The sequence below is a fragment of the Oryctolagus cuniculus genome, chromosome 15 (genome assembly GCF_051225735.1).
Source record: "Oryctolagus cuniculus isolate XC-2025 breed Fujian yellow rabbit chromosome 15, ASM5122573v1, whole genome shotgun sequence".
NCBI lineage: Eukaryota > Metazoa > Chordata > Mammalia > Lagomorpha > Leporidae > Oryctolagus > Oryctolagus cuniculus.
In genome coordinates, this window is record NC_142881.1 from 46,673,067 (window position 1) to 46,686,218 (window position 13,152).

At 38.2% G+C, this 13,152-nt stretch overlaps 1 protein-coding gene across 5 annotated transcripts in view; it reads right to left on the reverse strand.

Annotated features, from left to right (window-relative positions):
* The window catches only part of PCDH15 (protocadherin related 15), a 1,661,037-nt gene that overhangs the window by 359,257 nt on the left and 1,288,628 nt on the right, over positions 1 to 13,152 (reverse strand). For all 5 annotated transcript variants that reach the window (XM_089314076.1, XM_089314072.1, XM_089314075.1 and 2 more), the window contains one exon: positions 11,515 to 11,664. In XM_089314076.1, coding sequence (XP_089170202.1) covers positions 11,515 to 11,664 — 150 coding nt within the window. The remainder of the gene's footprint in view (positions 1 to 11,514; positions 11,665 to 13,152) is intronic.

Here is a 13,152-nt window from a genome sequence, read left to right on the forward strand (position 1 = left end):
AGTGCATCAGGGGACATGCTGAATCACTGACCTTTGCCATTTAGGTTTGTGTGATGTTCATGAATGCTAAACCTCGCTAACAACACAGATATCAGAACTCACCTCCCTATTTAAGCGACATCTGACTGTAGTGAAATGCTCTCAGGAAGACCGAATGTGATGAAGTGGTAAAAGCCTGACAAGCAGCAATCATGCAGAAGTAAATAGAAGCAAGCCCATAAGAGATTTGTGTGCTGTGGTTTTTTTTTTGACAGGCAGAGTGGACAGTGAGAGAGAGAGAGAGAGAGAAAGGTCTTCCTTTGCCGGTGGTTCACCCTCCAATGGCTGCCGCGGCCGGCGCGCTGTGGCCAGCACACCGCGCTGATCCGATGGCAGGAGCCAGGAGCCAGGTGCTTTTCCTGGTCTCCCATGGGGTGCAGGGCCCAAGCACCTGGGCCATCCTCCACTGCACTCCCTGGCCACAGCAGAGAGCTGGCCTGGAAGACAGGCAACCAGGACAGAATCCGACGCCCGACTGGGACTAGAACCCGGTGTGCCGGCGCCGCAAGGCGGAGGATTAGCCTAGTGAGTCGTGGCGCCGACCTGTGTGCTGTGATTAAAACCTTTGAAAATCACTGTAAAATACAGCTAAATAATTAAGAATAAGCTTCCTTCTGATGTGCAATATGCATAGTATTTGATGCATGTTTTTTTCCTCCTTATTGTTTGCTGTCTCCTTTTGTTTTGAAGGCAGTAGAAGCTGGGAAGAATAATGTGATTTATTTCACTTGAAAAGCAGAGAGAGGGGCCAGTGCTGTGGCACAGTAGGTTAAGTAACTGCTTGCAATGCTAGCATCCCATATGGGTGCCAGTTCAAGTACCAGCCGCCCCTCTTCCATTCTGCTTATGGCATGGGAAAGGAATAGAAGATGACCCAGGTGCTTGGCCCCCTGCACCTGCGTGGGAGACCTAGAAGAAGCTCCGGACTGCTGCTTTCAGATCAATCCAGCTCCAGGTGTCGTGACCATTTGGGGAATGAACCATTGGATGTCTCTCTTTGTCTTCCTCTGTCTGTAACTCTGCCTCTAAAGTAAACAAATAATGTTTTTTTTAAAAAAAAGAATGTCACATAGAGAGACACACACAGAGAATATTTCCGTCTGCTAGTTCATGTCACAAATGCCTGCAACAGAGAGAACTGGAGCAGACCAAAGCCAGGAGCCAGGAACTCACCTGGGGTTTTTCATGTAACTGGAAATGACCCAAATACTTGAGTCGTCACCTGCTGCCTTGGTTGGTGAGCATCAGGAGGACACTGGACTAGGAAGCAGGGCTGGGACTGGAACTGAGACACTTCAACATGGGATGCAGTGCCTCAAACAGCATCATAACTGCTACAACAAATGCTTGCCTTAAGTCATCTTAAAAATCATTTGTGCAGGAGATGGAGATGAACTCTTTTAATGTTTCTTATAAATTTGACTCAGTTCTTTAAGTCTCCAAAATATGAACCAAAGCATTTCACATCTGATGTAGATTACAAAATAAATTTACAGACAGAAAAGTTTTGCTCAACAGGATGAACCCTAATCAAAAGAAATGGAATGAAGTCATACTGTCCTCTGTCGTACACACAGGATCTGTCTTTACGATAGATTTCAGCTGCTATGGGAAGTGAGTTTCTGATTTACAGACACAAATTTAAAATAATCATTGATGCAAAACTTCTGGTGTAGAAAATTCATCAAAATATTTGTTGCAGTCGGATACTCTAAGAATGATAACTCTATTACCTAAGGAGGTTTTTGTTTTCTGTCTTTTAATGCATGTCACCTGGAGAATCTAAACTGTGAGAGTGTGTGAAAGTGGAGATTTCCTTAAAGTGCTCTGCCTTCTCCAGACTCTCCTATCATGTCTGGGCTTTGTTTATTTTGATTTTTAGTCAGGACAGAGACGAGATGGAGCTCTCCTCCTAGACATCCACTGCTGTTTCCTATCAAATCACGCTGACTCCTGTCACTTTGTATTTTGCATTTAAAGAGGTAGATTCTATTTTAGTTTTTGTGTACTGTGCAACTATAAGAATCACAGTTCTTCATGATTTATGTTATCGGCTGAAGAATTACTTTTACATTAAATAATGTGGGACTTTTTTCTTCAGGCTGCATCTCCTTTGATTTAAGTCAACAGAGCATGATAGCACATCAACACATTGGTATCTTACCATTTTATTAGAGTCATAGATTGCTACCTAAAGGAAAAAGATTTCCATTTCAGTGATGTAAAAATTTGCTTTGAAAAACTAACTCTAGTCTACACCTTATCATTGATCATGAAATATTAAGATTATTCAAGTAAAAATAAACAATATTTTCTCATGTTAACAGCTTATGTTTATTTAATATACATTACTACTTCAAATCACTTTATCAAAAGACTTCCTATTTTCAAAATTCTGTCCCTGTGTTTATATTGTACTGCTGGTCTCATCCTGACCACCTGACAGAAATTGCTCTTTTCAAATGGCAGAGAGCTGGGTTGAAGGTAGGACTTCTGACTATGGTAGTTTGAGTTAACCACGTAATTTTTTCGAAGCAGTGCGTACAAAGTTAGACAAAGTTGTTTAAAAATGCCATTCACAGCCGGCGCCATGGCTCATTTAGCTAATCCTCTGCCTGCGGCGCTGGCACCCTGGGTTCTAGTCCCGGTCGGGGCACCGGATTCTGTCCCAGTTGCTCCTCTTTTAGTCCAGCTCTCTGCTGTGGCCCGGGAGTGCAATGGAGGATGGCCCAAGTGCTTGGGCCCTGCACCCCATGGGAGATCAGGAGGAAGCACCTGGCTCCTGGCTTTGGATCAGCACAGCGCGCATGCCATAGCGGCCATTAGGGGGTGAACCAACCAACGGAAGGAAGACCTTTCTCTCTGTCTCTCTAACTCTGCCTGTCAAAAAAAAAAAAAAAAAAAATGTCATTCACTGTCGCTCCCCGTCTTCGTGGAGGAACGACACGGGACCCTGCGCTGTTCTTTTGTCTGCTCGGCCCTTCCCGGGTTTGCTGCTGGTTCTTCCTGGGTTGGCTACCGACCCTTCCACCCCCGTGGAAGGGCGGTTCCCCCTGCCACATTCCCCACTTCCGCGGGGGAGCGGCACACCGCCGGCCGGCTCTCTCGGGGGCTGCACAGGTGTTCCTTCAGATAGATGTTCCTGGTGCATGTTGTCTCTCTCCTCCTTTATAGTCCTCTTCCACCAATCCCAACTCTGCTACCCACACGCCGAGTACGCTGCTCTCCTCCAATCAGGAGCAGGTCCTGCTGCTTATTGGTTGAACTGGAGGCAGCTGTGTAGAAGCTGTTTTCTCCTCTCCCAGCGCCATATTGTGGGAGAGCAGATGCATAGAATAAGTCTTAATTCCAGTAACTTAGTCTAGTCCGAGTTGCTCCCCACAATTCACGGCTACAGGTGGTGACTGAGGTAGCTGGTCTGCATCTCCCACTTAAAAACAAAATGAGTGCCAGTTTCCAGCTTCAACCTGGCTCAGCCTTGGCTGTTGTGGGCATTTGGCGAGTGACCCAGAGAGAGTCTGTCAGCCTTTCTCCAACTCTGTCTGTATACTTTCAAGTAAATAAATAATAAAAATTAGAAAATGAAACTGCTGCTGGCCAAAATTTATGCCTAAGGGCTAGCATATGGTTATGGTTCCAGACTATATTCTCAGTTATCTGAGAGCAGTCTGTAATCTATTTCACTTCTGGAAAATATAAGATATGTGGGGAAAAAAATCTTTTTTCCTGAAAATTAAGAAAATTAACATGTTAATAATAATTGAAGTGTTTTATGCTAAACATTTAGTCTGTCTCGAGTTTCTGATACAAGTAAACTTTGAGCATCTATGAATTTAGATAAAAATTAAATGAGTAGATATTATCTACCCTAAGACTTTTATTATGTTCTTGCCACAAAGCCTGTATCATTGTCTGTCCCAAATCTTTATTTAAAGTGAAATAAACTCAGAACTGGGTAAGGTCTATTGGTTCTCTCAAGTATCTTAGTGGATCTCAGCAGGACCATTTCTACTAGTCAAGCAAATTGAGCATTGCCAATTTATTCACATCTAGACTTATTCTCTTTGGTTGCCGTATGAGTCAGTGTTGTTTTTAAACTAAAAAACACATATCCACTACTGACTACCCCTTTGTGTTCAACATACCCTAGAACAATCCAAGATGCTGGGTTCTTCAGTGGAGGAGGAGCTGGAAAATGTATCTCTCAGATGTGGAATTCATAAGGAGATTTCCACACCAGTAACAAGGTCATCATTGTTTATGGATCCTCAAAAGGGTTGTTACTCGTGATGGCACTTTCCTTTAAACATCCCTCTCCCAGATAAAAAGGCAAGAAATAAACTCCACCACCACCAAGACTTTAAAGCACGCCTTTGCATTTCCTGAGAATGTGAAGGGTTTGTTCTTTCTCTGTGGTGATTTTATGATCCTTTTGTAGAACTTTGCTGATTCTCATTACTCAAACTCTGAGTATGAAAACTAGGACTTGAAATATTCTAATGCTATTGTATTCTCATGCTCAACTCCCACTCTCATTACCTCAAAGAAGGATTTCCCCAAAACTGACTTCCTTCTATTTCCATTTCCTAAGCCTTGATTCATCAATGTAATATCTCAATCTCAAACACTTCAAGAAATCTCGTATGTCCACAGTACAAAATCTTAACTACTCTGCTATGTGGGAAAGTCCTCTCTGAAGGTAACTGATACTGTTCCTTTTGTTTACATGTAAATTCATGGCTGAAGCTCAACTCTGGAAAAGGCAGACTGCAAAAATCACAGATTGTATAATTTCTGTTAAACAGCAGATGATCTAGCAATGGAGCCTGGAAAGAAAAGTGTCCTTAATAGGATTGTTATTAAATAAAAAGACATTACTGGAATATATAGAAAGCCTGTAATGAGGAGGGTGTTTGAAGAATAAGCCAATATATGTTTGAATTAGTGAAAGGAAAGCAAATCTCTTATCATTCACTTCTCTCTTTGAACAGCAGTCAAATTGTCATACATAATATCTTATGAAATTTGCAGGCCTTTGGCTATACTAGTCCTTATCTAACAATATCACATCCTGTTCCCTTGCTTATCCTAGTCCTACAAAGCCTGATAGACTCATGAAATTCTAATCATCAATTAAATCGTGGGACTAGCCGAGGCTTTTCTGGTCATCCTTCCACATTTTTTGATGGACTCTCCTAATACTCTTGGAATTTTCCATGAAATCCAACAGCGTCATTCCGATTTTGTGAAATTTTTCTGATTATTTCTCTTGTGAATAATAGTCATCTCTTCCAAAATGTTGAAAACTTCTTTAGTCTTAGGAATGCGTTTTATTCAGCCAATGCATTTTTTGGAGCACCTAGTTTACTATGAAGCACACAGAAAACTGAAAATTATAGCATGTGAAGAAAAATATATGTATTACATGCATTTGAAATATGCATGTATATTAGGAGTAATACGCTGGTGTTTGTGTGTGTGTGTGTGTGTGTGTTTGCCAAGTTCACTAAGCTACTTCACTAGTCTTCCAAGAAATTCCTTCTGCTCTATAGGAATGTTATTTTCCTTATTCTCTTAGACTACTTATATTTAAAACACAGCAATACCCAGGTATATTTTTTCATGGGTAATCATGCTTTGACAATGTAACAATTTCGTTTTGAAATGAAAGCCAATACAAAGCTAAACTACTTGGTGAGCTATTTTATAAAGAAAGAATAAAACATATTGCACTTTCGTCTTCTAAGATCCTATAAATCTTCAAATCTTGGGGCTGCTGTTGTGGTGCAGCAGGTACTGCTGCCTATAATATTGTCATCCCATATGGGAGCCCGTCTGTGTCCCAGCTGCCCCACTTCTTATCTACCTCCCTGCTTGTGGCCAGGGAAAAGCAGTGGAAAATGGCTGAAGTGTGTGGGCCTCTGTCACCCATATGGGAGATCTGAATGAAACTCCTAGTTTCTGGCTTTGGCCTTGCCCAGCCCTGGCTGGGGAGTAAACAACCAGATGGAAGAGAATTCTCTGATTTTTTAAAATAAATAAATAAATAAATAAAAACAAAACAAAAAAACCTACAAGTTCATTTTCCACTAAACCAGCAATATCTAGGGCCATGAGAAAGAATATCACCAATAATAAAACTGCACAATTTTTATAATTGTAAAAACAATTACATATCATAGGTCTCTATGGTATTCATGTGTAACACATATTAGGAAAAAACTGAGTGGATTTCAAAAAAAGTAACAAAATACACATCATTTCATTCCTTTTTTGCTAAACTTTCGAAAGCTGACTTGCACAAACACAGACAAGCTTTATAAAAATACAAGCACTTAGGCATTGATTATGGAAATAGGAGCAAGGGCCAGTTTGACTCAAAAATGTACTAAATTAACATAAAGTAAATATTTAATTGCACTTATGATACATTTCTTGGAAAAATCAATGTGTCTAAATGCTTGTGTAACCAAGAAGGTGGTTGATGCCTGATAAATAATATAACAACCGACAGGGCTGGGTATTTGGCACAGCAAAGATCCCATTTGGGACATCCACATCCATTATTGGAGTTCCTGGATTCGTGTTACAGCTCTGTTCCTGAATACAGGTTGATTATATGGAGGCATGTACCAGGAGAAAAGACAAAAATATTTGGAAAGGTTATATGCTCTTGATTCTGTCTGTGAAATATGAATCCTCACTGTGGTTTACCAAGAGATTATGGGTCTGGGGTTTGTCCTGATTCAGTTTCAAAATCACCATGAAGAACTGATGGCTGGAATGGAAACCAAACAGCCACTTTAGGAGAGAGCCAGGTAGTTTTTACAAAATTAAACAAATTCTTACAACACGATGCAGTTTCACTCCCTGATATTTAACAAAGGGATTTGAAAACTTATGTTCAAAAAAGCCTGGACTTAGATGTTACAATAGCTTTATTTATAATGATCCCACCTTGGAAAGAACCAATATGTTTTTCAATAGAACTGAAAAACTGCTGTAGAGCAAATGGAGTATTAGTCATTGCTAAAACTAGAATGGCAGATGTCCTAAACAGCACTCTGGCCTCAGAATCAGCCCACTCTGGGAAAAAAAAAAAAAAAAAAAAAAAAAAAAAAACCTAAATGAAAGATCTCCGCGAGAGAGATCCCAGTGGAAAGAATGGGTCATCAAAGAAGGAGGTACCTTTCTCTGTAGGGAGGAAAGAACTTCCGCTTTGACCATGACCTTGTCTAAAAATTATCAGAGTCAGTGAACTCAGGGAGCTTCCATAGCCTTGGCAACTCATGACAAGAGCCTAGGGTGATTACTGATGCCATAAACAAGAGTGCCAATTTGTTAAGTCAACAACAGGAGTCACTGTGCACTTACTCCTCATGTAGGATCTTTGTCCTTAGTGTGCTGTACATTGAGATTTAATGCTATAACGAGTACTCAAACAGTATTTTTCACTTTATGTTTCTGTGTGGGAGCAAACTGTTGAAATCTTTACTTAATGTATGCTAAACTGATCTTCTGTATATAAAGAGAAATGAAATTGAATCTTGATGTGAATGGAAGGGGAGAGGGAGTGGGAAAGGGGAGGGTTATGGGTGGGAGGGACGTTATGGGGGGGAAGCCATTGTAATCCATATTCTGTACTTTGGAAATTTATATTCATTAAAACAAGTGAAAATAAAAAAAATGCTGAAAAAAAAGAAAAAATATGGAAGAACCTTAAAAGCATATATTGAGTTGGAAAAAAAAAGTCAATTGGAAATGCTACGTACTGTATGATTCCTACTATATGACAAAAACACAATTCTATGGTGACAGCAAAAAGATCAGTGGCTGCTGAGAGGAGGTAGTGGCAGAAGGGATGAATCACCAGAGCACAGAGGATATTTATTGCAGTGAAACAACTCTCTATGATGCTATAGCCAAAGACACATGTGCCTATGCGTGAGTACAAAACTAGAATGTACAACATCAGCAGTGAGCCTTCATGTGAACCATAGACTTGGGTGATTATAATGTGACAATGAAGTTCATCAGTTGTAATGAATGGAGTTTGGGTATGTGTAGGAGGCTGAGATATATGGGAAAAAATCATAATTCCTCTCAGTGTTACTGTGAACCTAAAATTGCTGCAGAAGGCACTAAATGAAAATAAAAATGATGACTGACATATACATTTTGATATGGAAATTACACAAACAATAAAATGGATGAATGCAGGTGAAGGAGAGGGGATGCAAACACAGCTCCACAGTCTCTGACCTGATGCTTTCATAGCTTAAAGGTCTAAATGGATGCTTCACACTTTAGCAAACTCTAAAGCGTAAGATGTACTCATAACCTGCTTAAACTTCAGGTGGTTATGGAAGGTGAAGGTGCGGATCAAAGGCAAACGACGTTTGGTTTATCACCCATAGCACTCTAATACTTTTCACAATGAACAAGCATGAGAAATATACACAATAGTCAGAACCCACTTTATAAATGGAAACTTTTAGAAGGAACCAGTTACATCCTCATGACAAACCTTTCTGTTTCTAGGCGAGGATAGTTATTTTATAAGACGACGACAGTGTACTCAAAGTAATGAGTGTGCACTTATCAGACCAAAATACTCTTCTGGCTTTATTACAAAAGTGACATTTTACAATCATGAAAACCTGTTATCCAATGCTCTCATTTCTGAGGACAGCTCACTGTCACCTTTACTCTAAGGCTTTCATTCTGTGTGATATCAGGTTAATAAATCAAAAGCAAACTGACTGACCATCTATCAGGTCAAGGAGAAAGGCTGAGCTGATGAGGGGTTGAAGGTGAGTGGTCTCCCAGAGCCTACGTCATAACTGAGTGGCCATTTGCAGATCACAATTCTGAATCATTTTCATGAATTCTTTTTTCTCGCAGGGAAAAATCTATTTCATTTTGTTTGTAGGCTCTTGGAGGATGTTTTAGAGCCATAGCATTCTTCTACCACATACTAGGAATAACATTAAAAATACTAATTATAAGACTTCCCTGCTTGGCATTTAAATAATTTTAAAATGCTGGAACACAGACACAAAACAAAAGCAAATCTTCATAATCTGCATGAGTCAGAGAAATACATAAAGTATAAATCTTTAACGGCAAGGAAAGATCTGTTTGATAAACATATAAAAAGAAAATTAACTTGTAGCCTTCCGATACCAAAAATAAGCTTTGAATCCCCCAGGGCAGAAATATTTGTGCTGCCATTCTACCACATAATTTTTGTTGTTTTCTTGGTTACACTTTCCAGTTTTCTGCTGGTTGTTTTTCTGTATCAGATGACTTTCATTTACAAGTAAGTCATGCAGAGATGAAAAGACATGACAATAACTGTCATTCCTTTGTATAAACTATAATATTATTACCTATGAAAAAGTGCCCCATTCAAGAAAAATGTAGCTCTTTTGCTCCATCAATTGACTAGAAATAAAAGCCAATACATTCACAACTTATCTTTCATGAATACATTCACTCATTCATACTTACTGGACTGTAAGTCAACCTTTCTTTCATCTTCCAGAGTTTCTTAAGCATCTACTGTAGTAACTATTTAACATGACAGAATGTAAATGGATGCAGATACTATGAAACTAGAAATAATGTAATTATAGTTCTAGCCTCAAAAAGTGGATAATGAAATTAATTTGATATATGTGACAAATGTAATACTAATGTCTGACTAATATTTATGGTAGATGTTTGAAACTGTTCCCCAGATCACTGCAGAGTATATTCACACATGGGATGAATATTCGGGTGACTGCACAGCTTACATGCTATCATGTTATGCCTTTCTGGAAAATTTCAAAAGGCATATTTTATTTTACAAATTAAACACGAATAGCATTGAGTCATATCTGACATTTGCAAATGATATAGGCTAGGTAATAACTTGCCATTGAATACATATTTTCTGCATGGCTAATATATCTGACATGTGCTAATATTACAGTAACAAATGAGACAGATACAGAGAAGTGCCAATTTCTTGGAGCTTTTAGTTTGGGGGTGAGGAAATTAAGGTAATTTTGGATAGTCACAGGGGCCGAGAGGAAATTTGGTATAGGGAAATGGTGCCTGTATATTTGCATGTGGTGTGTGCACCTGGGTGTGTGAATGTGCTGGCTGGCTGTTGACACCCATATCTTAGTGACATTTCCTCTTTCAGTGTTTGGCCTACAAACTGCTGTGATACTGCTGAGCTACCACTAAGGGGAGCTTCCAAAGTAGGAAAGGAATTCAAAAAAATTAAAAAAAAAAAAAAAAAAAAAAAAAAAAAAAAAAAAAAACCAGAGGAGAAATACTGAGGCAGAGGAAATAATTCAAATACATGAAACAGAAAAAGACACACATTCAGGTAACCTGAGGTAGCTCAGTGGGACAAAAGCAGAAGACAAGGACAGAGGATCCACGATAGAGCTGGAGAAAAAAACAAGGGCAAGGCCAAGTACAGTGCTGAAGGATCGGAACTGCTTTTCTAATGCCCTGCACTATTTACCTAATGAAATAAATATCATTGGTTAAGAATTTCAGTATGTAGTACATATCAGTCATTAAGAGTAATCTGTTGTTATTCAAATATTCTAAAAAAACAACTATAGAATATCCTGGCTTTCCTGACAAGAGAGTAAGAAAATACTAGGTGTGACTCTCAGGGTTAGAGAAAAACCTACATCAGGTCTCCATGTAGCTGGTATCTGAAACCCTTGGGGTTTGCTTTCCATACTGGTTATGCAAGTATTGCTTAGGGTAACTCAGATGTCAAAAAAGACAAATTCAAACTTGGTAGTATATTTCCTAACAGCTCCCTTAGTAGTGCTTGCATAACCAATTTGGAAAATAATGGAGTCAACTGCTTTTCATAATCCCATATATCCTCAAGGAAAAATATTACTACATCTTGGAGATTTTTACTCAGAATTGCCAGAACACACAAAAAATGCAGGTAGTTTATAATGTTTTTCAATGTAATAGGTACAGATAATGATCAAAATTTAGACTAATTAAGGATAAATTTCAGCCTCATGTGTATGTTTTTCCCTATTGGAAATACTACATTTTCTTCAGGTAACCAAGTAATGGGAGTGACCACTATTTTATTAATGCAGTTTTTGTGTTGCTTAACAAGGTAACAAAACCATTTCCGCAATAGCACCAAGTAATTAGAAGCTTTAAAATGCATGCTCAATATGATTAATATATCCAATATACTAAATATTAAAATTATTTTAAAAGTATGCCTGGGGTAAATAGCTTATTTATAGTTAATAATAGTCAACTTTAGCATTCATATACACTTTCACTTGAAAACTGAACTTAATTTTAAAGCAGTTTAAATTATTCCATACAATGATTCAAAAATGCATTTTTATTTCTTAATTCCTTAAGCAGCACATTTTGTGGTGCCATGGAAATAATTTGAATATTCTCATATTATGTGGTAGTTACCTGGATGACACTGTCCCCAGGGCTCATATCTGTGTAAACATAGACATCATAAGATATTTCAGGGAAGGTTGGAGTGTTATCATTTGCATCCATCACTCGAATATTGATGACAACTGGCTCGCTTTCCTGTACGCCATCAAATGCTGTTATCTTTTAGGGTAGAAAAACACACTTAGTACAGAAACCAGGCAATTATAAGCAGTACACAAGCCACTCTTAAAATTTAACAGATGTCTTCTATGTAATTTACAATTTCATAAGAGTGCTAGGATGTTTTGTCTATAAAAGGAGTAATGACAATATACCACATATATTCAGAAACATTTTAATGCACTAAGAAATAATGATTGAGAATTCTATTTTAATACATCCAACACCGAGCACATTTTCAATAGATATGCAAAACACCTTTAACAGACTTTAAGTGGGTCAATACCACTGCTAATTCTTAAGCGTTATTACCTAATCCTTAACAATCAATTCAAAAATATTCTTAAGTTTATATATTTTGTATACAATAGAATAAGTGTTTTTTTACAGTGACTGTGCTTACACAACTTAAGAAAGTAGGCATCCTGGATATGTAATCTCTTATTCTAGTAATTCATAAAATGACATTTGTAAAGGACTCATTGGCATTAGTTAATAAGTATTAATTTAATTAATGTGCTATTTAATCACATTATCAACATTTTAAATACGTCTGACAAAGAATCAGTTCAATGAAACCATAGTTCTATATGAATGACAGCTGAAATCCACTCTGTATCCAAATTTTTTATTTTTAGCATTTACGGCTTTGTGAGTGCTCTGGTCTTTTGCTGTGTAGGCTTCTCTAGAACAGATTTCTCTATCAGTCCTGTAACTTGTGCTTTTCTGTCAGTGCATCTTTCTCATATCTCATTCAAAAATTTAGAAACATTTAAAATAATCAAATAAAAAATTACTTTTTCTATATTTACTTTCTACCCTTATAAACCTTATAATAAATACAATCAGAACTTCAACAAACTTCACTTTTCCCTCCTTAAGTAGCCTAACTCAAAATTTCTCACTCTTGGGATGGCATTGGGACACAGTGGAATACGCTGCCACACATGGAATGCTTGCATCCCATGTTGCTGGACCTGGTATCCATTTCCATTTTTCTTCTGATCCACCTTCCTGCTTTCGTGCACCCCGGGAGATGCCGATGTTGGCTCAACTAATTGCACTCCAGCCAACTTGACAAGGATTTCTGTCTCCTATCTTTCTCCAGGCACAACCTTTGATACTGTAAACATTTGGGGAGTGAGCCAATGATGGAAAATCAGTATCTTTGTGTCTCTCTTTCTCTGCCTTTCAAAGAAATAAATAAAAATTTAGAAAAATCTTCACCCATCTCATTTCAATCAGATAAAGCTTTGTTGTTGGGGGTCAGGGAGAAGCTCCTCTGTATATTGTGTTTACTTTATGTTTACACATCAGATGCTAGTAGTATGCCTCACATGTCTGACAACCAGAATGCCTGTAGATAGTGCAAATGTGCCCTAAAGAGAAATGTTAAATCATTCCGTTAAGAACCAATGGCCTGACCCTGTCACAAAATTTAATTTCTAACAACAATAAACATTAAGGAAAATTTTTTTTTTATTTTGT